The following is a 27,092-nucleotide window of genomic DNA, read 5'->3' as shown; positions in this document are numbered from 1 at the left end:
TAATCGAACTACAATAATTGTGGCAGCATTTCGAAAACACAGTATGAAGAGCACAGGTTGTAACAGAATCAAAAATTTGGATAAAAACTTATTGTTCCATCTTCCATACAAAGAAATTTTGTTCACAATTGACAAAAATTGATGCTGATCAATATCGTTATAGTTTGACCCAATGGAAGGCTTTCAAATTTTAGAAAAAGCACCACGAAATAATGGAACGAATGATCCTAAATACTAAGATTCAGTTTCTGGTTAAACAACAATACTTTGATGTACTCTATGCGTGTTTGGAATGGATTCAACTTACATTACAGCAATAAACTTTTCCACCCACCGAATAAAATAGATTGGAAATATCCAATTCACCGAAAGTAAAACAGTAAACTAGACATAGACCCAAAACTTGAATGGCATCATAAGATGACAGCCAATAAATATCGGAAGTAGGAGGTAAAATGAGACATGAACTTTATATGGAATAAGTGTAGGTATAAAAATATGTCACTTCGTAAAAACTTTGACAACGATACAATAAACATGTTTATATGTATATAAATGAATAATAAACCCTAAGCAAGTTTGACCATCATAAGATACTAAAATGTGAAGTAATGCCTAGATTGATTTTCCGAATAAAAACACATTACAGAAAGTAGAGTGTAGATGTTATCATGGTTCATTAAGCATGTGTGAACTTCCAGTAGCTTTTTCAACGTTTTGACTTTCAGATCCTTCAATGTTTATCCCATTTTCAATATTCTCTGTGGAAGTACCTTGTGGTGTTGGTACAGATGGCATGAACTTGTTTGATGACCAATCTGTTAATATTAAAGACACAGGATTCATAAGAAAACTAAAACTTGCAATCTTAATGCTACATACAGTGGAATGCTCAAACAAATTCAACAAAAACCAACTTTTCTGCTCTACTGATACGCCAGCACAGTCACCGAAAAACAATTGCCTCTTCTATCGATGGTTTGAATGAGATAGTTATGATTACCTTGATGGCTGTAAAACGTCTCTTTTATTTCATCCAGTTTTATCCGTTTACTTCTCTCACTCAGAGACAACTTGCTTAGTGATGCACGAAAACTGAATGGCAAAACATTACATTAGATACAAGATGACGATGCTCAAATATATGGACAGTTGGACACAAAGTCCAGTACGCCGTAGCACAGGAAAGCAATTTGTCACAGTATACTATGTGTACCAGCCGTCACGATGTCAAAAAACGTGGAAGACAGCTATCATGATTTCATAAAAAGTGTTCCCATAATTGAACAATTATACAATGCATTTTAGATGAAACATCAGATCTCACAGAAAATTTAGGAGCATATAAAGGTAATAGCAAAAAATACAATCTTCACCACTGAAAATTTGAAAGCAAACGTCCAGTAGTTCAAGAAAGAAGCGTCTATTAACTGTACTCAGCGAGGAACCCATTAAAAAAACTTATAATTCTTGCTGTCCATTATTTTAAACATAACATGAACAGCAATGTGAGTTCCAAAGATAATTTTCAATCACTCAAAGTGTTACAATTCGAATATTAATATTTTTGGTTCTGCAACATCACGTTTCTAAATCATTACTGTGCTGGCAAAGAATTGGGAAAAGTAAGCTATATCACATGGAATTAAGAAAAACATATTCCTAACTGAATAGTGCATAACTGACATAGTGTACTCTTATACACTCTGTTGCAATTGGAAAACTCAGTGAACAAGAAAAGTCCTAGACAGAAACAAGATTTATACAATTATACTTGTACAAAAAGCTCACACTACACAATAATTGAATAGTTTCATGCGCAACACAAGACCCAACCATTTTCTGCAACTACCACAAAATTTCATCAATCTACTTCTAAAGGTATATAATTGTTACAAATATATTTTAACTTGAACTGATTTCCAGCATGTAAAAGGCGGTATTTGAACAATACAGACATAGTCACTGCTGATTTACATTTGCAAATTTCATATGCATTAGCAACTTAACATAAAATTTATTCATATCTAATTAAGTAGACCATCTTTCTATTTACATATCAGTAAACTCACTCCATATCTCTTTTCTCCTTTGCTTTCTAAATAAAAATAAAATAATTGTAAGATTTATTGCAAACATATAAAATTGGAGGTGATTCCAAATCAATATTAGATGATTCACTGTGATTAAAATATTTCACTGTGATGATATGATGACCATAAGCCAAACAACATCTCTAGTCTAGGGATCCGCCTATGTAAAGTATAGAAATAGTTAACCAGTCGGTCTTTCAGATGAGTTGCTTGAAATATGACTTTTATATTATCATTTATACAAATCTGTTATAATAAACCTAGCTTAGCTAAGTCTTATTTCATAATTCCGAAGTTACTTATAATTGAAGGTCACAGGTACCTTAACTTTAGCTCTTCTTCGTCCACGACGAACTGATCTTGCAGCCATTCCAGGGAGTCTATTATTTCTTGCATGAAAACCTACAATTAGAACATGTTTATAATGTAATGCTCCAATATATGGTCATGAAGTTGTACCAGTATCATCACAATATTTGCCGATCTATAATATAAGTTAGTAGTGGAACATTTTTGGAAACCAACAAAAAATGTTAGAGCATAAAGAGTACTGAGAAATCCAGAAAAAATTCGAACAATTTTAAAAGCGCTAATAACCTAGTACATAGGTTCTCAAAGTGCTCCATACGGAGCCCTAGGGCCCCATGAAAGATTTCTAGTGGCCTCGCGAGTTATTAGTTCAAATATTTCAATACTGATTTTGCTAATTTTGTAACTGTCTAAAGAAGCAATAACAGCATTAATAAAATTTACCAATGGTAGCGCCAAAACAACAAGGCGGTAATTCAAATATGACATTATCTATATAAGTTCCAACAAATAATTAGCATTTTTATAATTTTATTGTGGGGGCTCTGTAAATAATAGTCAACTTCTTCACGGGCCCCATAACTCCAGAATATTTGAGAACCCCAGACCTAGTAGACACTTTCATGGTCCAGTACGTCAACAGAAATTTGATTTTTTGTCCCAATAATGATTGATCAAGATGATCCATAGGACCCCTTTGCATTTATCAAATGGCAAATAACATCAGTTGATTGCAGAACTGGAAATAAAAAATAAACATATTTGCAGCAGCAAGGTATGATTAGTCATCTCTTCCAATTAGTCATCAAAAAACCTTGTATTTATTAATTTTGCACAATGCAAGATATATCACTTCTTACCTCTTCTAGAATATTCTGATATATGCATAGACCCTGTTACAAATCTTTTAATTTTTTCATCAAATACATAAGGACCACCAGGAATACCAGCATCTTCTGCCTGTAAATATATGAATGATTTCGGTCAAACATTTCATTATTAGCTGCCTATAGAAATTTTCGAGCAGGTAGAATATTCGAATATTTACCAAATGATATTTATGGACAAAAGTATGTTTTATACCATAAGTTAGCCATGCTCGGTAACAATGATGGGTTTGCAGTGACAAAATTGGGGCATATGATATCAAGATTTCTCATTGCACAATTGACAACAAATAACATACTAAATAAAAAAATATTAGTAAGTCGTAGTATAACCTGATGAGCCCACATTGATTCATCTTTTGAGCTCCAAGATGGGCAACGCATGCCACATAGGTTCGGTATACCCCAAACAGGACCCCCATCTGTTTCTGCATAAAAGTCTGTCATTTCATCATCTCCGTCAACACCTACATCATCTTGTGTAAAATTGGCAGAATCAGTGTCGGAATTACTACTTGTGCTGCTGATACTGCTTTCGTCTTTGTTTAGATTCGCATGACAATCGCATTGGCATGAAACTACTTCATCTGCTTTCAAGTTTGCTTTATCACATTGCATCACTTTGTCATTACCAGAGTTTGTAAGACACAAACCATTCTTGTCTTGTGTATGATTATGAAATAATTTATCACATGATTTTTGATAGCAAACCAAGCATGTAATTGCAGTTTTCTGTTCTTTTTTCAACTTAGTCGTTTTACATGACATTTTGTGGGTTTCCTCACCAGATGGGTGAGGTATGGATTTACTAAGCTGTTTATTTTTGTGATTATCATTACAGGAAGCTGAATTAGAACCAGGAGAACTTCTAAGTAATCCTGGCAGTGAACTGTCTACAGTCATTCTTTTCAATTTCTTTTTCCTATGCTTACGCAAAACCGGAATAGTAATGCCATTTTCTGTATGAGAATCTGATTCACAGTTACATGGTGTCGCCTGTTTGAAAACACGTTTGTGATGAACTCTGTCTTGCAAACCACTAGATAAAACAACATTTTTCAGCTTAGTATTCCATACATTAGTATAGGAATCTGATTCATCTGAACAGTTAGCAGTAAAGCTTTCAACATAGTCTTTCACCGCTTCATCCAGGCTTGAGCTACTCCTAGGGCTGTGAATTTGATTAACTACGACCAAGTTGTTGAGAATACTTGACACAAGATGTGAACTTGTGCTTGCAGTTCTGCGTTTCCTTGTTCTTCTTTTCCTGTAAAGTTCCCGATCGATTGCAGAACTTGCGGCCGACATGTCGCCTTGTTCATCAATTTCTTCTTTCCATAATGATGAATCATCCAAAGCAGATACTAGATCTTGAACAAGTTCATCCATGTTGTAAAATCAGGAATAAAATCATTGATAAAACCTATTTAAATATATTGCACTTTATTACAACTAAAACTGTGGTTTGGAAACAACAGAAAGTAAAAAGTTAACACAGAAAATAAGCAATTTAATGAGGAACAATTATTGTGTTAGATCAAATACTCTCTGGCCTGTCTAGAACAGAAAGTATGGGAGTATATCGATCAGTTTGAACTTTGTTACCTCGAATTTACAAACAAATGTCATCAAAATAACACAGCAAAACTGTCATGAGCAGCATTTGTAAGAAAATCATTGGCCAAGAAGGTACAACCCACCTAATGTCGACGCATGAAATCCAAATTGGGCTAAGTCCATTTTTCTAGTTTTGAGAAAAACGCAAAAAACGTTTTTTTTTTGTTTCTTTTTTTTATTTCTCTAATACCTTACATCGAGGATGTCTAGTTTTTATGGTCCACCAAAGTTACAATGAAGGCCATATTTAGATGGTATAAAAAAATTTGTGCTCCGCCCCAATTTTTTTTGGGGGGGTTTTTTTTGGACTTAACCCTTTTTGACTCTCAATTTTCTGGACCAAAAACAATTTTATTGGACTTAGGGCCCCTTTATTATGTTATTATAGAGGCTGGTATGGACTTAGCGCTTTGTATTATATTTTTTGAGAGGAGCTATGTCCAAAAAATGGACTTAGCGCTTTGTATTATATTTTTTGAGAGGAGCTATGTCCAAAAAACGGACTTAGCCCCAACTCACAATGCAGTTATCCAGAGCTAAGTCCACTATAGTAGACACAGCTCTGTTTAGTTCTCAAATGCCCTAAAAAAAGCAGGGTTATGTCCATAGCTGTCTTGAGATCTAGAGCACCTAGAGATAAGGCAAATAGACCAAAATGTAGAGCTAAGTCCAGGAAAATCAGCAATTGAAAAATGTCATTTTTTGGAAAAGTGGACTTAGCACTGTTTGGTTTTGAGGTGTCGATGTGTCCAGATTTCGAGTAGAGATTCTAGGCAAATGGTGGTCAAACAACTTGATTTATGTTTCTTTTGTACCAATTGCATCCACAGCAGTCGAAAAATGGCAAATCTTATATAATAAAATCATGTACATTCAGCTGAATATGTACATTGAACCGGATTTTTTACTCACTCTTGGGAGAATAAATACAATGGATAAATTTAGTGCAGGGATGTCACAAAGCGAATCGAATATTCCAATCGATTTGAAAACCAACTACAGTATATTCCATATAAAAAATTCTTGATTTATTGGAACAATTCAGAATAGTTCATTTGGTAAGGCAATTGGTGTTCCACAGAATCCCAGTATGATCGAAAAGTCCCAATTTCCAAAAATTATAAAAATAGAGTACTAATTAAATCACAGTTCTTCTCAACTTTCTACAACTCCAAATTTAAATACTTTGACTTCTGTTGATTATGACCCAATTTAAAATATATTCCACAATCAAAAACAATATTATAATATGTCTCAATAAGCATGGTGAATTTTTTTTAGCCATCCCTAGATCAATATATCGTAAAATAAGGCCCAATGACCAACAAAATTGTTGATATAAAGTAGACGATCAAGGGATAGAATAAAACTATTCCAATATGAGATTTCAAGATGATTACTTCACATTCAGAATTTTTTTTTTATATTTAAGCACAAAAATGGCAATTATGCATTTAAAATTATCATGCATATTATTCAATATACAATATGATTAAAAATAATTGGGTGGATTTTACACCAATAAGGTAATTACTCGCAGTATTGAATACCCACCCAAATAATTCAAAAACCCAACATGATTATATTCTCCAGCCCTTAGTTAGTCATCAAAACCATCAAACTCGATTTTTACGCCCAATAGCAAATAATATACCAAATGAAGGCCATTAATATGGCCATAAATACAGAAAGGCACTAACTAAAATGGATCAATCTAATATTTTTTTTTATTCAACATTATATATATCCTTCCATCACGAACAAGGCTCTGTACAAGCCATTAATTTCCTACTCAATTTATTATGCACTGGGTGAGTAAGTATGACATTTGAACCCGTGATTTTCAACCTTTTATGATTAGATTATGCTAAAGTCCAATGCTTTAACCACTAGGGCTAGGCCATCGCGACCCGTTGTAATGAAGATCAGTCCGTTGAAAATATAAAACAGTGAAACATGATTAAATGCTTCTTAGATAGCCAACTTTCATTTCATGGTGACTTGAATTATTATGTGCTATGAGAACTTTTGCGATTTCTAGAATTTTAAAATATATGCTTGAATTTATATACTCCTACTCCGGTTTAATGGTATTCAAATAATTCAATATCAATGAGGCTTTGGTTTATGACCATCAACATAAAAATTCCGTGTGGCTGATGGCAATTGAACTTCAATTCCATTTATTTCTTTAGAAAGTATTATTTGGCATGAAAGTCTAGAATTTTCCTGAAGAAATGGTGCAAGGTCTAACATGTCCTCTTCTTCCTCTGTTGGTTCTTCCAACATATCATAATACTTATCCTTGACATAAACATGGCATGTGCAACATGCCAGCGATGCCTCACATGCCCCTTCAACCTCCAAATCATGCCTCTGGGCTAAATACATGACATTGTCACCAACTTTACCATCAATGACATGGGTTTCACCTTCACGGTCTATATATGTGATTTGAACAGTTTCTGGAGATGATTCTTCTCTTCCTCCTTCATGTTCTTGAGTTGCAGTTGATGAATAATCTCTTTCATTTGTTCCACAAAAGTTTAAGTTAGATTGAGAACGGCAGGATTTATTAATATTCGAAAAAGATAGTTTTTTGCTAAAGTACATTGTTTTTGAATCTGATTTCATTGCACTTGAATTCGTTAAAGTCCTGTTACACCATGACCGCAAGGCCCGTGCTGTTGTTCGTAATCCAAGCATTTGGTGTTACTTTAGATAAAAACTCACATACATTACAAATTAATTAGTGAAATAGCAAAACCACTAAACGAAAAAAAAAAATAATTTGATAACATTCATGATTGTGGAAATATCGATATTGAAGTGGTGAGTCAAAAACACAAGACAGGAATTGAATCTAAAGTAGATTCGAATAAATTTGTATATTGTAAGTGGAATTCAATTTAAACAAAAAGAATTTCTCCAATGATGCTTTAAAACAGTGGTTCTCAAGCTTTTTAAGCTGGTCCTCTTATTAGAATTCATCAAGTCTCGCACCCCACCTCAAAAATAACTACCGGTAACAATAAGTTACAATTGACAGATAGTAAGGCGAAAATATGTTTTATTCAAAAAACATGTTGAAAATACGTGAACATACGGAAATATCCAAAATGAAGAAATCAAATACCCAAAATAAGGTGGACAAGATCTAACAAATATTTTAATTTTTATTTAGCTTCACGCCCCCTCAAAAAATTGTCTATGCACTCCTTGTGGGGTGCCTCACAGTTTGAGAACCACTGCTTTAAAATAAACATCAGTTGAAAAGTTTAGGTCATAATTTAAAAATCTGCAGTGCAGGTTTCTGGGCATTCTTCATTTAAGTTTTATTGAACAATTGATTATTAACAGACACAAGGTTGGCACGATAATTCCAAATAACAAACTTTCTATGAATTCTAAGTCTCTAAGACTATAACTAAAAACCTGGAAATGACAAATCAACATCATGAAGCAATGTTTCGAATATGATTTTTCCTATTTTCAAATTAAATTCAGAACATTGAATGCTACAAGACAGAAACCCTGTAAGAAATAATGATGAAAAAGACCGCTCACTGTATATCTGAGTTTTTTCGCTGGTATTATTAAAATTGGAAAATATGCCACCCAAGAATTATCATCTAAATTCATTTTTGTCATAATCCTAAATTTACTTTCTAAATTTTTTCCATTTTTTTGATCCATTATATTTTCCAGTACTTTTCCTTTTATTGTTATTATTTTTTATCTGACGTCCCTCAAGAACACCAATATCGCCAAACTTTGTGATTGTGTCAAGCTCTGACCGTCTCATTAGCTGTCTTTCAGCGTTCTTTTGTTTCTTTGTTAGATTAATCCTGATGAGATTTGCTTCTTCATAAGTTGTTCTTTCTGCTCTTTCTTTTTGAACCCGCTTTCTCCCTGCTGAATACTCTGATATTTCAAAAGGAGCATCTGAAGTTTCTTGTGCGAGATCCATGATGATGGAAGACCGCTTGAGAGCACGCTCTCTTGATCGACGGTCTTCTTGCTCGCTTTTTCCATCTTCTACATCATAATGTGAAGCTGCAATTCGTGGAGGAACATATTTCTTAGGTTCTTGTTCATCATCTGAATTACCACTTTCATCGTTATCAATTTTGCTTTCTAAATTATCAATATTAGGTTTCAATGACAGTGGATCATTCAATAAATTTTGGGTCGATTGCTGAAGCAGTTTGTCAATTTGGTATTTAATTTTGTGTTCTAATGGATTTAACTTTTCAAGCACAGTCCTGTTTTCAACCAAGCGATTTTTCGCATGACAGTCTGCAATATTTTCTCCCTGAATCTTCATTTTTGTGACAAATACGAGATCTATGATATAACTCAATAATGAATGATATTTTACATCTAGTAATGATACTCCTCCCTCAGTTGGCAACTCATTTTCATCAAGTCTTTGTAACAAAGTATCCACGAATTCTGTCATTGATTGGGCTTCTGTTGATAACATTTTAAGTAGATCCTCCAATGCTGGTACATCCTTGGCTATTAGCTCACTAGAGAGTTTGTCTATATTATCCATGATTGCGGGAGAAGTTGTACGTTAGTCTATGCCCATGCAAGATTTTTATTTATATATTATTACAGTATTATCGTGCCTATAGGATATTTTCAAAAATAGCATTGCTTTAAAACCATGAAAATATGAAGTTAGAAAAGTATCAATCGGTCCAGCAGTCAGTAGACTTTAAGGATTAAAAAATATACGGTACCACATACCAAATCGCAAGCTATGAGTAATTTTGTTAGCGTAAGAGGTTTTTTCATAATATAAATTAAATTCTATAGGACAATTAATACTTTTACGAAAAATCTACATAACCCCAAGATCACAGTCAGATGCATCTACAGATCTACCTAACATATTTCAGCAGAGTATTTTTGTATCGACCAACCTAGAGGCTGACAGTTGGAGTCATGAGGGCTTTTTTAATCTGCAATTTTGCAGAAAGCTGCGCAAAGCGCTTTAAGTGTTTTACGTTATCAGTTAGAAATGTAGAATTAATTTTGATGTAAATGCAATAAGATAGTGGTTAAAAAACGGGTGGCAATGAGTGAATGAGCAAATGAGCAATAAGTGAATGAGGGTGAATGCGACCATTATCACATCAGAGCACCAGAAGTCACCCCAGTCCACATTCATCCTGCGGTCCCAGACTGGATTCCATGGCAGGTGCACGCCCGGGGGCGCTAGCGCTCCACAAATATGCACGCGAGCTAATTCCATTTTGCACGCCGAAAATTTGCAATTGCTCACAAATGTAAATCGGTTTAAATGGTCTTTAAATCAATAATCCAGTAATATGAAGATATCAAAAAATTATAACTCCACAATTGTCGACTAATACTAGCTTGCAAGATTAGGCCTGATCGAGAAATGCGAACCAAAAAAGACCATATCGTGTTGAATGATAGGAATCCCGTGAGAATAGTTATAGGCGAAAAGATCGCCTCCTCACCGACGCTGGCCAGTTACAGCTCTGTTTCAGCAGAATTTTTTATTTCTAAAAACTTTTTAGTTCCTGATCAAGCATATTCATTGTGTACAGCGGATTTCTATACGAAAATTCGAGTGGCTCTGGCTGATAACCATCTAATTATATTTACACATATAAAAATTTCTAATAGTTGATAATTATAATATTTATCCTTTTGCATCCTATAATGTTTTTTAATACTAAATTTGACGACAGTGATACATCAAAAAATGCTGACCTAACTCTGATTGGCCTTGGGGTTGTAGGTCAAAATAATTGCATTTAATGAAGTGGTAGCAATTGGTATTAATACACAACATAGTGAAATTCATTTTCAAATTTGACAAACTTGGTCAATTTTTTAACCTATTTTTTAACCATTAATTCTACGTAAATACACTCCCAAAATTTTTGACAAAGTATGTCCATTTTGCTCTGATTCAACGTATTTTTTATCCAATAGTTTTACGCGGATGTACTGAGCAGTACCGGTATCCAAAGTCGCACAAACACTCTCAAAACTAGCGACAAACTGTAGAAATAATGTTTGGGGGTCAAAGGTCAGATGTCCATTTTTGCAATGATTCAACGTATTTTTATCCAATACCGGTAAGTTTACGCGGATGTATTGAGAGGTATCTAATGTCGAAGTCAGTTGCAAACGGGCGCAGTTGTTTTGCACACCGTGAGCTATAATTGCATGCCAGGAATTCCTATTTGCACGCGGGAATTTCTGACTGCACGCCCGATTTCTCATTCAAAAAGGCCATGAAATCCAGACTGGCTGCGGTCAACTGGTTAACCAAACTATTTTACTCACTTTATACCGTTATAAACGTTATTCCATGAAAACTTGGTTGCTCCGATAATAGACTATATAGACCATCAGACCATAGATGATATAGACCAGGGGTGGGAAACCCCTGGCACGCGTGCCAAGATTGGCACACGAGCCCATTTATTCGGCACGCGAGCGAGGCCTCGGAAACGAGATCATTCTCCTTTAGATAAAAAGTTTTAAGACTATGAATTATCTGATGAAAATAGGTGTTCGTTTGTTCATTTTCGAATGTTAACAATCCGGTATTTATTTAAACTCTTTTTGTCCTTTCATGACATATGGCTACAAAGAATAAATTGTGACGTAACAAATGATGGAGCTCTTGCGAAATTTGGTCGAGAATTCATTTGGCATTCACTCAGCATTCATTTGGCTACACTCTTACATAATATAGACCATCTGTGCCACCATTTTTTGTCATTTCTGCTTGATTTAAAAATGGAACAGCCCACGTTGGTTATAGTCACTTGCTAACTTACTGTTCTAAAATGATTTCAAAAGAAATATAAGCGATTAGGGAAGGTAACAAGAGAGAAATGCACAAAACGAACTATTGCTTGCATGATTGGGATGCCGTTCCCGAAAATTTACGGGGCCTTAAAAACTTTGCAACTGCATTACTCTACAATTCTACATATTTTCATCTACATAATTATGCTTGTTAATCTCTGTTCTCAGTTATGAACTTCATAAGTCTCGTAATAGGAGTAACCTGTAAGATGAAACCAGTACCGATAGTCCGTGTATTTATTTTAAAGTTAGAAAATACAAACCCAATATAAAATATCTATCAGCGTTAATGCAGCAGCAAAGGTCTCACTGATATTGAATAAAAAAAGTAATCAAGTCTATTTGTCAGACTGATATTTTCCCAAATAGTGAACCTGTCTGTACATGTTTAAAAGGTTTATTATTTTGTATGTTTGCTTTGAAAGTAGCAAAGGTACCGGTACCGGTATGTTTTTAATTTTGGTCGGCACGCGGAAGAATTTTGTCCTTAAATTTATCTGATTTTGGCACGCGAGCCGAAACTATCCCAGGCATGTTCAATACCAAGCACAGACGAGTTATAACCGAGTATAGTCTAACAAAAACGAGTGTGGGCTAGCGTCGCCGTCACACCAAAGTGACTACCGGTATACCGTATACGTATACCGTACCGGTAGTCACTTTCAGACTTTGGGTCACACGAGACGCGAGTCAGCGAATGCTGGAGTGAGTGTGGGACCAAAGTTACCCCAGCCCACACTCGCTCAGCCCACACTCAGCCTGACGTCAAGGGGTTAACCAACTATTTTACTGACTTTATAAACGTAATTACATAAAAACTTGGTGACTCTGACAATATAGAGACCATATCTGATATACACAACGCAAATACAATACCAAGCAAGGCCCAGTTACCGGTACCCCTCGCATGGCCTGACAAAAACGAGTGTGGGCCAGCGTCACACGAGTGTGGGCTAACGTCACACGAGTGTGGGCTGGCATCCTACGAGTGTGGGCTAGCGTCACACGAGTGTGGGCTGACGTTCTGACAATGTTTCACCGTAAGTTAAGGCATCCTAAACGTTCACAGATTACTAAATTACATATATCCATGTTTAACTCAGCGCCAGAACCTCTCAAAGTCCGGCAATTGATGGCACAAAATAGCCACAATTGCCGGGAAAATAAATCAAAATCAGCTGAACAATGATATCTCTAATCACTGTTGCCAGATATATAGGTGGACAAGCATGAATTCACAGGAAGGTTTCACAACAAAAAAAAAATTATATCTAAGCGAAATACCAAACCTATTCATTTCCATCAATAAGAATGAGATATGAACAAATCGAATCTGATTTGCACAAATACATCTTTTAAAATAAAGATTGAACAAGCAAATTCAAAAGCAAATTAAGTAACATTTACCCAAAGAGTTACATTGTCTTGATGGCTTTGAAGTCTGATTTCGGCACTTCTAATACTTTGTACGCCATGAAATCGACTTATTACATTATATATCCAATTATCCAACAAATAACGAAAAATTTAAAAATTCTACCGGGGGGAAAGACTTTAAAATAAAAAAAGAATGTACCTATGTATAAAGATAATTCTATTTCCCGACAATGGTATTCTATGACAAAATGCAACAGAGAATTGAAACTTTTCTATTAATTTGTTTAATATATTATATAGTGAATTATCTTACAAATACTAAAAAATAAAAAAAAATTACCTGGGGGAAAGACTTTAAAATAAAACCGGAATCTACCTATATCTGACGATAATCATAATTCCCGATAATAGTAATTTATGACAAAATGCAACAAGAAATTGAAATTTTTCTATTTGTTTGTACATCACGAAATTTGCTTATTATATTATATAATGAATTATCTTACAAATATCGAATATTGAAAAAATTCTACCGGGGGGAAAGACTTTAAAATAAAACCGGAATCTACCTATGTCTAACGATAATCATATTTCCCGATTATGGTATTTTATGACAAAATGCAACAAGGAATTGAAACTTTTCTATTTGTTTGTACATCACGAAATTTGCTTACTATATTATATAGTGAATTATCTTTCACATATTGAAAAATAAAAAAATTCTACCGGGGAGAAAGACTTTAAAATAAAACCGGAATCTATCTATGTCTAACGATAATCATATTTCCCGATAATTGTATTTTATGACAAAATGTAACAAGGAATTGAAACTTTTCTATTTGTTTGTACATCACCAAATTTGCTTATTATATTATATAATGAATTATCTTACAAATATCAAATATTGAAAAAATTATAGCGGGGGGAAAGACTTTAAAATAAAACCGGAATCTACCTATGTCTAACGATAATCACAATTCCCGATAATGGTATTTTATGACAAAATGCAACAAGGAATTGAAACTTTTCTATCAATTTGTACATCACGAAATTTGCCTATTATATGAAATAGTGAATAATCTTATAAATACTGAAAAATAAAAAAATTCTACCGGGGGGAAAGACTTTCAAATAAAACCGAAATCTACTTATGTCCAACGATAATTCTATTTCCCGACAATGGTATTTTATTACAAAATGCAACAAGGAATTGAATCTTTTCTATCAATTTGTACATCACGAAATTTGCCTATTATATAAAATAGTAACTCATCTTATAAATACTGAAAAATAAAAAAATTCTACCGGGGGGAAAGACTTTCAAATAAAACCGAAATCTACTTATGTCCAACGATAATTCTATTTCCCGACAATGGTATTTTATTACAAAATGCAACAAGGAATTGAATCTTTTCTATTAATTTGTACATCACGAAATTTGCCTATTATATACAATAGTAACTCATCTTATAAATACTGAAAAATAAAAAAATTCTACCGGGGGGAAAGACTTTAAAATAAAACCGGAATCTACCTATGTCTAACGATAATCATAATTCCCGATAATGGTATTTTATGACAAAATGCAACAAGGAATTGAAACTTTTCTATCAATTTGTACATCACGAAAATTGCTTATTATCTTACATAGTGAATTATCTTACAAATATTAAAAAATTCTACCGGGGGGAAAGACTTCAAAATAATACCGGAATCTACCTATGTCTAACGATAATCATATTTCCCGATAATGGTATTTTATGACAAAATGTAACAAGGAATTGAAACTTTTTTATTTGTTTGTACATCACCAAATTTGCTTATTATATTATATAATGAATTATCTTACAAATATCAAATATTGAAAAAATTCTACCGGGGGGAAAGACTTTAAAATAAAACCGGAATCTATCTATGTCTAACGATAATCATATTTCCCGATAATTGTATTTTATGACAAAATGTAACAAGGAATTGAAACTTTTCTATTTGTTTGTACATCACCAAATTTGCTTATTATATTATATAATGAATTATCTTACAAATATCAAATATTGAAAAAATTCTACCGGGGGGAAAGACTTTAAAATAAAACCGGAATCTACCTATGTCTAACGATAATCACAATTCCCGATAATGGTATTTTATGACAAAATGCAACAAGGAACAAACCATAGGATCATTTTCAATTTACAATTAAAATTTAACGTGGAACACTATTAACGCGAAATATTGATAATGGTTGGGTGTGCTAATTTTGACTTTAATTTGAAAGGCTTTCCCGACGGTAGAATTTTTTTATTTTTCAATATTTTTTAGATGAAATACTATGTAATATGAATATTAAATTTTTTGAGGAACAAACCATAAAATCATTTTCAATTCACAATTAAAATTTGACTTAGAACACCATTACCGTGAAATATTGATAACGGTCGAGTATGCTAATTTTGACTTTAATTTTAAAGTCTTTCCCGACGGTAAAATTTTTTTATTTTTCAATATATTTTAAATGAAATACTATGTAATATGACTATCAAATTTTTTGAGGAACAAACCATAGGATCATTTTCAATTTACAATTAAAATTTGACGTGGAACACCTTTACCGCGAATGTTGATAACGGTTGAGTGTGCTAATTTTGACTTTAATTTTAAATTCTTTCCCGACGGTAGAATTTTTTTATTTTCTAATATTTTTGAGATGAATTACAATGTAATATGACTATTCAATTTTTTGAGGAACAAACCATAGGATCATTTCCAATTTACAATTGAAATTTGACGTAGAACACCATTACCGTGAAATATTGATAACGGTCGAGTGTGCTAATTTTGACTTTAATTTTAAAGTCTTTCCCGACGGTAAAATTTTTTTATTTTTTAATATATTTTAGATGAAATACTATGTAATATGAATCTTAAATTTTTTGAGGAACAAACCATAGGATCAATTTATAATCAAAATTTGACGTGGAACACTATTACCGTGAAATATTGATAATGGTTGAGTGTGCTAATTTTGACTTTAATTTTAAAGGTTTTCCCGACAGTAAAATTTTTTTATTTTTCAATATTTTTTAGATGAAATACTATGTAATATGACTATTAAATTTTTTGAGGAACAAACCATAGGATCATTTTCAATTCACAATTAAAATTTGACGTAGAACACCATTACCGTGAAATATTGATAACGGTCGAGTGTGCTAATTTTGACTTTAATTTTAAAGTCTTTCCCGACGGTAAAACTTTTTTATTTTTCAATATATTTTAGATGGAATACTATGTAATATTACTCTCAAATTTTTTGAGGAACAAACCATAGGATCAATTTACAATTAAAATTTAACGTGGAACACTATTACCGCGAAATATTGATAATGGTTGAGTGTGCTAATTTTGACTTTAATTTGAAAGGCTTTCCCGACGGTAGAATTTTTTTATTTTTCAATATTTTTTAGATGAAATACTATGTAATATGACTATTAAATTTTTTGAGGAACAAACCATAAGATCATTTTCAATTCACAATTAAAATTTGACGTAGAACACCATTACCGTGAAATATTGATAACGGTCGAGTGTGCTAATTTTGACTTTAATTTTAAAGTCTTTCCCAACGGTAAAATTTTTTTATTTTTCAATATATTTTAAATGAAATACTATGTAATATGACTATCAAATTTTTTGAGGAACAAACCATAGGATCATTTTCAATTTACAATTAAAATTTGACGTGGAACACCCTTACCGCGAATGTTGATAACGGTTGAGTGTGCTAATTTTGACTTTAATTTTAAATTCTTTCCCGACGGTAGAATTTTTTTATTTTCTGATATTTTTGAGATGAATTACAATGTAATATGACTATTCAATTTTTTGAGGAACAAACCATAGGATCATTTCCAATTTACAATTGAAATTTGACGTAGAACACCATTACCGTGAAATATTGATAACGGTCGAGTGTGCTAATTTTGACTTTAATTTTAAAGTCTTTCCCGACGGTAAAATTTTTTTATTTTTTAATATATTTTAGATGAAATACTATGTAATGAGACTATTAAATTTTTTAAGGAACAAACCATAGGATCATTTTCAATTTACAATTGAAATTTTACGTTGAACACCATTACCGCGAAATATTGATAACGGTCGAGTGTGCTAATTTTGATTTTAAATTTGAAGTCTTTCTCTACGGTAAAATTTTTTGAAATTTGTAAGATCATATACTGTATATTATGATAATTTAATTCCGTGGTAAACATTTCGTTGATTTCTTTTCGATGAACGGTTGAATTTCGACATCAAAAGCCTTCGAGACAATGTGTATCTGCTGGTGAAATGTTTTCATCATGTTTATTTTTTATTATACAAGATGTATTTGTGCAAATCAATTATGGTTTATTCATAACTACATTTTTTTTCATAAAAAGAACAGACACTTAGCTTAAATTTCAATTTTCTTATTTTTGAGTTTCGACGGTCAATTTCAGGCTTGTTTACCGTCATATCTGGTAACACTGGTTAGAGATATTATTGTTCAGTTGATTTTGAATCATTTTCCCGGCATTTGTGGCCATTTTGTGCTATCAATTGCCGGACTCTGAGAGGTTCTGGTGCTGAGGTAAACGTGGATATATGTAATTTAGTAATCTGTGAGCGTTTAGGATGCCTTAACTTACCGTATAACACTGTCAGAACGCCAGCCCACACTCGTGTGACGCTAGCCCACACTCGTAGGATGCCAGCCCACACTCGTGTGACGCTAGCCCACACTCGTGAGACGCTAGCCCACACTCGTTTTTGACAGGCCATACTAGGGGTAACTGGTCCGTGCTTGGTATTGCATTTGCGCTGTGTATATCCAATATGGTCTCTATATTGTCATAGCCACCAAGTTTTTATGTATTAACGTTTATAAAGTGGTAAAATAGTTGGTTAACCCCTTGACGCCAGGCTGAGTGTGGGCTGAGCGAGTGTGGGCTGGGGTAACTTTGGTAGTGTGGGTTGGCGTCACACGAGTGTGGGCTGGCCTTCTAAGAATGATAGAAGGCAAGGTACCGGTAAGGCTTCCTAAACGTCTACAAACAACTAAATTAACGTACATAAATCAATGTCTAAATCCTGAAATCAGCGACCAGGAACCTTTCAGTCACAAAGTCCTGCAATTGATGCCAGAAAGAGGCCTAAACTGCCGGGAAAATAGAAAATTGAAATAGTCAATATTTCCCGACAATGATATTTTACGTCATCATCGAAAAATTAAATTATACTAATATATTGTAAAATATCGCAACAATTTCTGAAAAAATAAAAACATTCCACCCGGAGGGCAAGACATCAATATTTAACTCGAATATGGAGCTTACCAAACCAACGTATTCAATGTTTCCCGATAATGATGTTATATGTCTAATTTCAACAGATAATTAAAAACGATCTAAAAAACTATCCACAGGAAATTGAAATATTGTATTATACGGTAAAATATATCAATAATATAAAAAAATATAAACATTTTACCGTGGAGAAATATTTCGAAGTTTAACTAGAATATAGCGCTTTTAATCGTAGTCAATATTTCCCGCTAAATATGCTTTATGTCAAATTTTAACATTAAAAACGATCTAGTAAAAAACATTTTCAGGAAATTAAATTATATTAATATCTTTCAAAACATCTCAACAATATCAAAAAATAAATACATTTCACTGGGAGGTAAGATTTTAAAATTTAAATCAAATACAACGCTTTTAAACGTATCCAACATTTTTTAATAAAAATTTGTCCAATTCAAACAGCTAATTAAGATCGATCTAAAATGACATCATCAAGAAATTGATTTATTGTATTATATCTCAAAAATATCAAAGAAATGAAAACATTTTACCTTTTGGGGGGAGATTTCAAAATTTAACTAGAATATGGCGTATTTCAACGTAGTCAATATTTCACGATAAAGGTGTTTTATGTGAAATTTCGACAGCTCATTGAAAACTAAGAAAAACTAACTTAAATAATATAAAATATAAAAGCTATATTATTATATCATAAAAATTCCAACAATAAGCAAAAATGAAAACATTCCACAGAGGGGAAAGATTTCAAATTTTAACTAGAATATACCGCTTTTCAATGTATTCGATGCTTTCCAATATATCAATTTAATTAGCTGTTGAAATTAGACATAAAACATCATTAGCGGGAAGCATAGAATGCCCAGAGCTAGTAAAATGTTTTTAACTTTAATATTGTTGATATATTGTACAATATATTAATATAATTTATTTTCTCGGTGATATTGTTTCTGGATCGTTCCGTATTATCTGTTAAAATTTGAATTAAAAAACCATTATCGGAAAATATTGACTAATTCAATTTACTATTTTTCTGGCTATTGAGGCCACTTCCTACCATCAACTACCGGTTCTGGTGCTGATTTAGAATGAATTTGTGTATTTTAGTAGTTTGAAGACGTTTAGGAAGCCTTAACTTATTGTCTAACATTGCTAGAAGGGCAACCCACACTCGTGTGACGCTAGCCCACACTCGTATGAGGCCAGCCCACACTTGTTTTTGTTAGGCCACACTCGGTGTAACTGGACTACCTATTACTTTTAGGAATCGGACGAGTCCGGTGTTTTTCAAATTTGGCGAATTCGAGTAAGAGTCGATTCGTTTTGAGGATGTGACGTCATGATGGAATACAATAACCATCATTGTACCTTTGAACTTCTGTTAGAGACCCCCATTTACTACGAGCAGTATTTAAATTTTTAACTCTACATTTTATTGTGCTCAGTAGCAGGGAATGGGATTGAAAGCATCCACCCTTACATTCATGTATGTATGTTTATTTGCCTCAAAAATGTAACAGTATCTGCATAATAGTTAAACGGTATAATAGAGACGGGATACATGTGCAAGACCTTACTGGCCCAAGACACAGATGTGGACATGCACCCCAACAAGTATAACTGCAGTTTAGGACTGCTGCGTTATAGTAGGACAACAGACATGAAATATACAAATAAAACTCTTTTAGCCTACAAGTACAATACACAGAACAAAGAGGTGCGGCACCACGATGATATGTACAATAGGCAGTTTATGGCACGTTCATGTCCCAGGTTCTGATGTGAAGGGATGGGAATAGAGTATAAATTGCATTTTTGTGTTTTTTACAAAAGATTGTACGAAACAAGTAAAAATTTGTTCGAGACATGAACTTGTCGAAAACCAACGTTGGGTGGGACCACGACACAAAAAGATTAGGTTCTAAGAACGTAAACAATAAACGACATATATATGTAAAAGTTCTTTGACACAGTTCTTCTGGAATTTAATGTCACCACGTCTCAGCTTGATAAATTTAAATTTGTATAAGATGCTCTTTTCAACGATCCAACGAAGTAACTGTACAAAGCTAATAAACCATAAAAATATGCAGAAACATGCGTTCAGTCTGGCATTACCTGCTAATTTTAAATTCAATGCTGCTTTTCGAAAATTCCAACGAGCCGGGATATATATATAAGGTGTTCAATGATGACCTAAGACCTTGAAGTTAAATCCCTAGTTAAAAGTGAAACTGGTGTATGAATTGATATTGGATAAAATGAGCTTATTGAATAATATGTTTCGATGGACATTTTTTCAAATTGTTACAACTTGAATGTAAAAAAATCAAGCCAGGGTACTGAAGAGGTCTCACTTGATATAACTCCCATGGAGACGCCAATCGCAAACTCACTAAAGGTATTTTGTGTCGAAATTATTATTTTTTACAATTTTGATCCACGCTTCACTGTTGAGCGCTATACGAAAACATAGTGTAAAGCCTTTTCCACTTACCACATGGTGCAGAAAGAAATGCTCCTATATATTCAAAACGTTTGCTTTTTTAGAATCAGGCTATAGGCTACTTTACAAGTAAAACCGAAGCCGCCGAAAAAACAGCTTTAACGCAGTACCATTTATGCGTCAATATTGAGGAAAAAAATAAATCCGTGTACTTTCCAAACTTCAGCTTATGTGTGTACTTTTTTTAAACTGCTTCAATCGCGAAAATTGGAAGATTATGAGGAGAAATCCGGATTTCAGAATGTTTAAATCGAATCCCGAAATTGCGACCGTACCCGACGAGCATCATGCTCACTGCTTGCATATTGTGGCAGTTGCCTAATGCTATTATGCGTAAAAAAAATGGTGAGATGGACATTTTGCAATCTTTTATTTATTGAAAACAAATTCTTATGAAAAATTCGACACCGAAAGGCGGTTTTTAATAAATATAATCAAACCACGAACCATGCGAATTGATCATTTCAGAATTATAGGAAGTTAACAACTCATTGGGAGTTAAAATTAAATAAAAGAATTATCAAAAATCATTGAACAGGTCATCAAATAGCTAGTACGTCAGTATGCTGATTGACTGTATATTTATAGAGCATTTCAAAAACGACACACTACTTAGAAAGTTGAACAATGAAACAAATTGGATCTTTTATACAAGTCCCCACAAAAAACAACCCCGCCACCGCTCAGAATAAAAATAAAATAGCAATTATCCAGTTAGTGTGAGTGCTTGGAATGCAAATTGCGCCGGAAATTTAAATCATTTTTAACGCGAACCCTAATTGGATAATTCCTAATTTGTTATCTTGAAACGCGGCAAGGATTTTTCTTCAGATCTCACATATTGCCTTAGTGGCGTGGGCTTCGTACAAAAGATCCAATAAATTACAACGGGGGAATATGTGTTGCCACGATAAGTAGTCCGGCCGACTATATTGAAACAAAGCAATAAAAAAAAATATTGCAGGCTATTGCAAGGGCGAGTATCACAAATACCAATGGGAAATCCAGTAGAAGTCACTTTGAATAAAAAATAAATAAACACGGACACGCGCGAGTACATCTATGCAAATGATAATGACATTTTCTCTCTTCAGTGCACTCTCTCGTGATAGTTATACATTTATTTTGTTAAATAATCTGCACAGTAGCCTCAATTATGTATACTGCCGCAACTACTGGTATTCAGTAGTTGTGTCTTATTTAGTTACTTTTTTATACTAACCTGCATCAGCTAGGTGTCGCTGCTTGAAGACCTTATAGGTCCCTCGCGACTCCAGTCACACAATTAACATGATCAGTATATTTCATTTATTGTAACAGTTTTCTATATGCTTGTTTTTTGTGTTGACAAATAAAAGATTGATTGATTGATAAATACATAGAGAAATAGTCCCCTTGTGAGATTATTTGTTTTCCTTCCAACATGTTGACCTCTTGGCCGGGCTTGGATTCCCGTACAGTTATATATTTTAAGTACTGTATTTTAGGGATCATAAAAATCACTCTTTGCTCAAAATCAATCAGGTAGTAATTTATGCTTTATTGCCTATAAATCCAGTACGGTATTGCTTTGAAAACTATTTGGTCTTATAGTCCGATGCGGCTTATGTATGGATAAAACCCGATGTAAGCAATTTATTGACAGGGTGCCTTATAATACGGTTCGCCGTATTGCCCGTAAAATACGGCAACTAGTTCGCTGACAAAGTAAATGTAGCGTAATAAGATATACTTATCAAGTATTGTTGATCGTATTTGTGGCACGTTTTGGCTGTTTATGCTGCATTGTGGTCCAAGCAAGACATATCAAGATTTGAATTAGACTCCTCGATTGGATTGTTCTTCTGATTTTGGACGTTAATATTAGGCGAGAACAACAATTCTACCTTATTGCCATTTATCTTGCTTATTCGCGAGTGTATGCGTTCAGCCATAAAATACCCCAGAAATCCCAGTAATAAAATTGTAGTTGTAATGAAAAATTGTAGCTTAAACGTAATAAAAGGTGCCAATCCAAACACAGAAGCACTTCCCAGAGCTTCACAGAAGGCAAACGCTGATTGTCCAGCTTCTTGATCTTCTATAAAAAATGAACTGAACGCAGTTGTGATTATGCACTTTTGTAATGTATATCCCAGTGCAAACCATCCGCCGAATACAAAAAACATGGCAATGTTGCTGTCCTGCAAAATTGGTTACCAACAATAACAAGATAGCAATAACAAAATAATGTATGTGAGTTGAATATCCACCAAAACAATACCGCACTTCTCCGACATAGCACATCGAGGCATAAAATAGTTTTTTTTTGCCATGATATTTTATTTCTGGATTCATCGAGTGAGTTACCTTACACCGCCACATCACTGATAACTGAATTTCGGAAGCACTAAGCCTTATCGTTGGAAAGCGCTTTGCTCTACTACAAGTTTCTAAATCGGATAGTTTACAATTGATTACTCATGAAACAAATGTACCCGTGCTAGCGAAGTATGAGGTCTGTATATGGAAAACAAAAACTATCTTCATAAGCTGCTATATTTGAACGGATCAAATTCCCACGTCGAAATCATTTTGATGTGATATTTTCAAACTGGCGTATAAAGTTTGTGACGATTATTGTATCATAACGTTGTTTACTGAATTTTAAATGTTATCTTACCTCTTTCACTGGAGTCCATAGCAAGACAACGAGTGAGCAGCTTATTTCCAATATACAAGAAATAAAGAATAATGTCTTCCTATGAAAGTATTTTAGCAATCTGCCAGCAATTAAGGACATTATTGATGACATTAATGAGTACGTGAAGGCAACGTATCCGACGTAATCAACACCTGTGTAGCGTAATATTATATTTGCTTATTTGGCGGTATTGTAGACTAAAGTAGTTTAAAAAATTATAGATAAACATTAAACCATTTTACCTAATGAGCAGGTCACCCAGAATCTCATGTAAAATGTAAGTGGAACAGCAGCATACATTCCTATTTGTATCGAGCTCGGTATGAGAAATATCATCTGAATGTTAGACGTCATCAATCGACCGGTTGACAAAATCTTAAAAAATAAAACTGTCAGATTAAGCTGTTAGATTTGTCACTTTGATCGCTACTTTTTATATCATCGTATTCATCTTGTCATCATGGTATTCATATATTTGTGATACTTTAAAGTTCAAATATATGTCGGCCATTAAGAAACGCGCGTAGCTGGAGAATAATTGACGTTTCATCAAGTTTTATGTTGACGATACATATATGGATACAAATTCTAGTCTTATTACTTAAAATTGAAACATATTTTAAATACCGAACACGGGGTCCAGATTTAGTTGACAACAAGTTAATAACTGCATACATGGTATACATACCTTGCTTCTGTTGGATTTTGTATTAGCTTCATTGTCGATAGCAATCTGTTCGGCATGATCGGAAGGAAGTTTGAACTCTTGCATTTCATCAATACAAAGCAATAAAACAAATCCTATTATAACGAATCCGATATAAACCGACAACATTATATACAGCTTGGTGCTGTCAATGTTTACGTCTAATTTAGTCTCAGCAGTTGGGTCTGAAGATTCCCATTGCCGACTAGCTGGATCTCCGCATATTTCATGAAAATTCTCTGTGGTATTGAAATTTAGTATTTTAACTGTTGTTGAAGGTCTTGAAGATGCATTGCTGTAAATAAAAATATTGTTCTGTGATCGCCACAAAACTACAATTACATATTTTTGACGTTTTACTTCAAGAAAGAAGTAGGTGATTATGTTACACCAAAATGATATTGGCTGGATCAGCCTGAAAAACAATGAGCTGAATTTATTCATCTACATATATTCGTGGCAAAAAACTGGAGGTGAAGGCGGCTGAAAGTGTTAATTTGGGAGTATACCTTGAAAATGGAGTGTCTTCGTTTTGAACTACCTTTGCTTCTCGATTGAGTAATATTGACATAATGATAGATCCGATTCCACGAGCACAAAATATCGCCATGAATATACTATGAAAGTAGCCAACGGTGTTTTCCGTCTGTTTATTAATTTTTCCGCAATTATTGAAAGCTAAGTTGGTGACGTATACTTTTTGGGCTACCCACAGCACCGAAGCAGAAGCACCTACTAATATTCCAGTTGTAACTAGAGTCCATCCTCGCGGATAAAAATGAGCTGAAAAAAGAGAACATCTCCGTACATATTGATTGCTTATCACGGCAATTTCACGGCAAAAATTAACAGAATTGTGTTAAATAACTAAAATATGAGTGAATGTTTTATATATTATACATGTTTTCCTGCTTTTTATTTTTTTAAATACTGTGTCTATGAATCAATAAATTCATTTTACCTTTCCATGTCGTTCACTCTCTGATACGTAGGTTATGTTTCCATTATACGTAACAATATTGGTAGACACTACCTGCTGCAATTTTGCGAAATGCAGTTCATTTTATTTATCTGCTGAACCGAGTTTAGCCAACATGAGTGATATTTTCAACATTTCAAAGGCAAATCGAGCAAAGATGAGGGAGAAGAGTTGACGTTTTGCTTTTATTTCTCAATCCGACATGTTTACAAACAGGGCTCAAAGTACACATTAACGATCACAAAACTGAGTTTTATTTTGAAGCAGCATTTTTATAGTGTAACCGCGCAGTGAGGTTTTTCCCTGACAACCTGATCACGAACTAAAAGTTTTGGAACCGATGACTTAGCAGATATCCCCAATATTTAAAAATCGCTATCCGCATACCTCGCGGCCGTCTAAAGATATATATATATCAATAATAATAAAATTCTACGTATATGTTATTATAATATTTATAAAACGTACAACAATATCATAAGTATATTTACCTGCAATGTAAGCAGCGTAACCTATAACGCTGACTGCAATACTTTTTCTGCTCCCCAATTGACTGATTACCAGCGGAGGTAGCAGGAGTGAGAATACGGTGTAAGAAGCATAAACAGCGCACAACGAAATTACTCCCAATTCAGCATTGATACTGCTCTGTGCAGCTACAAATAAAATATATATAAACGTAGGTTGGAATGGTCAGTCGATGTTTACTTTATTCGCGAAAAGTGTCTTTGTCAGCTTCAATAGATTTTTGTGAGTCATAATAATATTTAGATCTCTTTATCATAAATTGGATGCGTGAAAGTAAAAACAATAGCAAAAACAAAGAAAATGTATTTAGTGAGTGAGTATACCTTCTAATGCTCCGTATGCGGAAAAAATAAACAGAAATGAAGTTGACAGCATTAGTAAGTTCCGCATAGGTTTTTGAACGTGACCGTCGCTGTTATTGTTCAACATAGTCAGGACCGGTCTACGCAAGTCAGAAGCAGAAGGTGGTCTACACGTGCTAAGTTATTTTGTTATCAGCTTTTCTCAGTTCATACTAATTTCATAGAAATAACATTGAGTAAGTTCTGTTAATCTTAGTTAACGTTTTCACATTTTATAAGGCAGAGCAAAACCCTAATCAGATTTTTTACAATTATATTACCAATAGTAGTCTTAGAGAAAAGCGTTTTTCTCAGAAGAAGAAAATATTAACAACAAGGTAATATTAATATAAAAAGCATTATAGTACATGTCGCTTTAATCAGAGTAAAGTATTTTCTTCTAAAATCTGCATATCATAAGTCACTACATCAAAATTCCTCGAGCGCAGTGATTTCACAGCAGCAATTCCAAGTAAAGAAATTGCCAAGATCCATTAGTGACGATTTGCACAAATACAGTATGCTGTTAGTATATAAATAGACCTATATCGCTATCTCACCTGATCTGGTTCTTACCTCTAAACCTACTTCACACGCATGACCACCACAGTTGAAATGATTTACCCGACTTGGAATGGTAACCGGACGAGAGGCCGTGGTTCGCCATATGGATAAGCCGTCTTATCGGCTTTCCTCTCCCCCGGGATAAATATGTAAATCCTATCCTATCCTATCCTATTTATTAAAGTGTTTAAATTGGTCACATTGATCAACATTTACAAAGTAAAGCAAACAATAATGTTGATTCGGTTCATATAACTAAGATTCCAATGGTTAGA

The 27,092-nt window shown here is 33.7% G+C and overlaps 4 protein-coding genes across 4 annotated transcripts; all 4 read right to left on the bottom strand.

Annotated features, from left to right (window-relative positions):
• On the bottom strand, positions 1 to 4,798 carry LOC120335273 (G patch domain-containing protein 2-like). The gene is made up of 6 exons (XM_039402757.2): positions 3,623 to 4,798; positions 3,263 to 3,362; positions 2,416 to 2,495; positions 2,073 to 2,098; positions 1,004 to 1,095; positions 1 to 818 (listed from the first exon to the last, which is right to left on the bottom strand). The coding sequence occupies exons 1-6, from the start codon at positions 4,676 to 4,678 to the stop codon at positions 670 to 672; spliced, it is 1,503 nt and encodes a 500-aa protein (XP_039258691.2). The 5' UTR covers positions 4,679 to 4,798; the 3' UTR covers positions 1 to 669.
• LOC120335276 (2Fe-2S ferredoxin-like) lies at positions 4,748 to 7,629 on the bottom strand. The gene has a single exon (XM_039402759.2). The coding sequence runs from the start codon at positions 7,610 to 7,612 to the stop codon at positions 7,016 to 7,018; it is 597 nt and encodes a 198-aa protein (XP_039258693.2). The 5' UTR covers positions 7,613 to 7,629; the 3' UTR covers positions 4,748 to 7,015.
• Positions 7,630 to 8,565: 936 nt separating this feature from the next.
• On the bottom strand, positions 8,566 to 9,626 carry LOC120335275 (neuroguidin-like). Its single transcript, XM_039402758.2, has one exon. It carries the CDS (start codon positions 9,462 to 9,464, stop codon positions 8,568 to 8,570), a length of 897 nt encoding a protein of 298 aa, XP_039258692.2. The 5' UTR covers positions 9,465 to 9,626; the 3' UTR covers positions 8,566 to 8,567.
• Positions 9,627 to 22,390: 12,764 nt separating this feature from the next.
• On the bottom strand, positions 22,391 to 26,822 carry LOC120335560 (protein unc-93 homolog A-like). Its single transcript, XM_039403090.2, has 7 exons — positions 26,236 to 26,822; positions 25,876 to 26,040; positions 24,915 to 25,188; positions 24,388 to 24,700; positions 23,942 to 24,074; positions 23,679 to 23,851; positions 22,391 to 23,199 (listed from the first exon to the last, which is right to left on the bottom strand). Exons 1-7 carry the CDS (start codon positions 26,339 to 26,341, stop codon positions 22,792 to 22,794), a joined length of 1,572 nt encoding a protein of 523 aa, XP_039259024.2. The 5' UTR covers positions 26,342 to 26,822; the 3' UTR covers positions 22,391 to 22,791.
• Between the last annotated feature and the right edge of the window lie 270 nt (positions 26,823 to 27,092).

Source organism: Styela clava, chromosome 2, assembly GCF_964204865.1.
Source record: "Styela clava chromosome 2, kaStyClav1.hap1.2, whole genome shotgun sequence".
Taxonomy (NCBI): Eukaryota; Metazoa; Chordata; class Ascidiacea; order Stolidobranchia; family Styelidae; genus Styela; species Styela clava.
Note: the sequence above shows the minus strand (reverse complement) of the source record. Positions and strands in the feature narration are given on the sequence as shown.

Excerpts from the sequence above, each read along its gene's own strand:
- LOC120335273 (XM_039402757.2), bottom strand. The coding sequence starts at position 4,678 with ATGGATGAACTTGTTCAAGATCTAGTATCTGCTTTGGATGATTCATCA. Across the intron at positions 2,099-2,415 it reads GAAGAAGAGCTAAAGTTAAG|AAAGCAAAGGAGAAAAGAGA; the intron begins GTACCTGTGACC and ends ATTTTTATTTAG. Across the intron at positions 1,096-2,072 it reads AAGGAGAAAAGAGATATGGA|TTTTCGTGCATCACTAAGCA; the intron begins GTGAGTTTACTG and ends TTTGCCATTCAG.
- LOC120335276 (XM_039402759.2), bottom strand. The coding sequence starts at position 7,612 with ATGCTTGGATTACGAACAACAGCACGGGCCTTGCGGTCATGGTGTAAC.
- LOC120335275 (XM_039402758.2), bottom strand. The coding sequence starts at position 9,464 with ATGGATAATATAGACAAACTCTCTAGTGAGCTAATAGCCAAGGATGTA.
- LOC120335560 (XM_039403090.2), bottom strand. The coding sequence starts at position 26,341 with ATGTTGAACAATAACAGCGACGGTCACGTTCAAAAACCTATGCGGAAC. Across the intron at positions 25,189-25,875 it reads TTACGCTGCTTACATTGCAG|CTCATTTTTATCCGCGAGGA; the intron begins GTAAATATACTT and ends CTCTTTTTTCAG. Across the intron at positions 23,852-23,941 it reads CTGGGTGACCTGCTCATTAG|GTGTTGATTACGTCGGATAC; the intron begins GTAAAATGGTTT and ends TACGCTACACAG.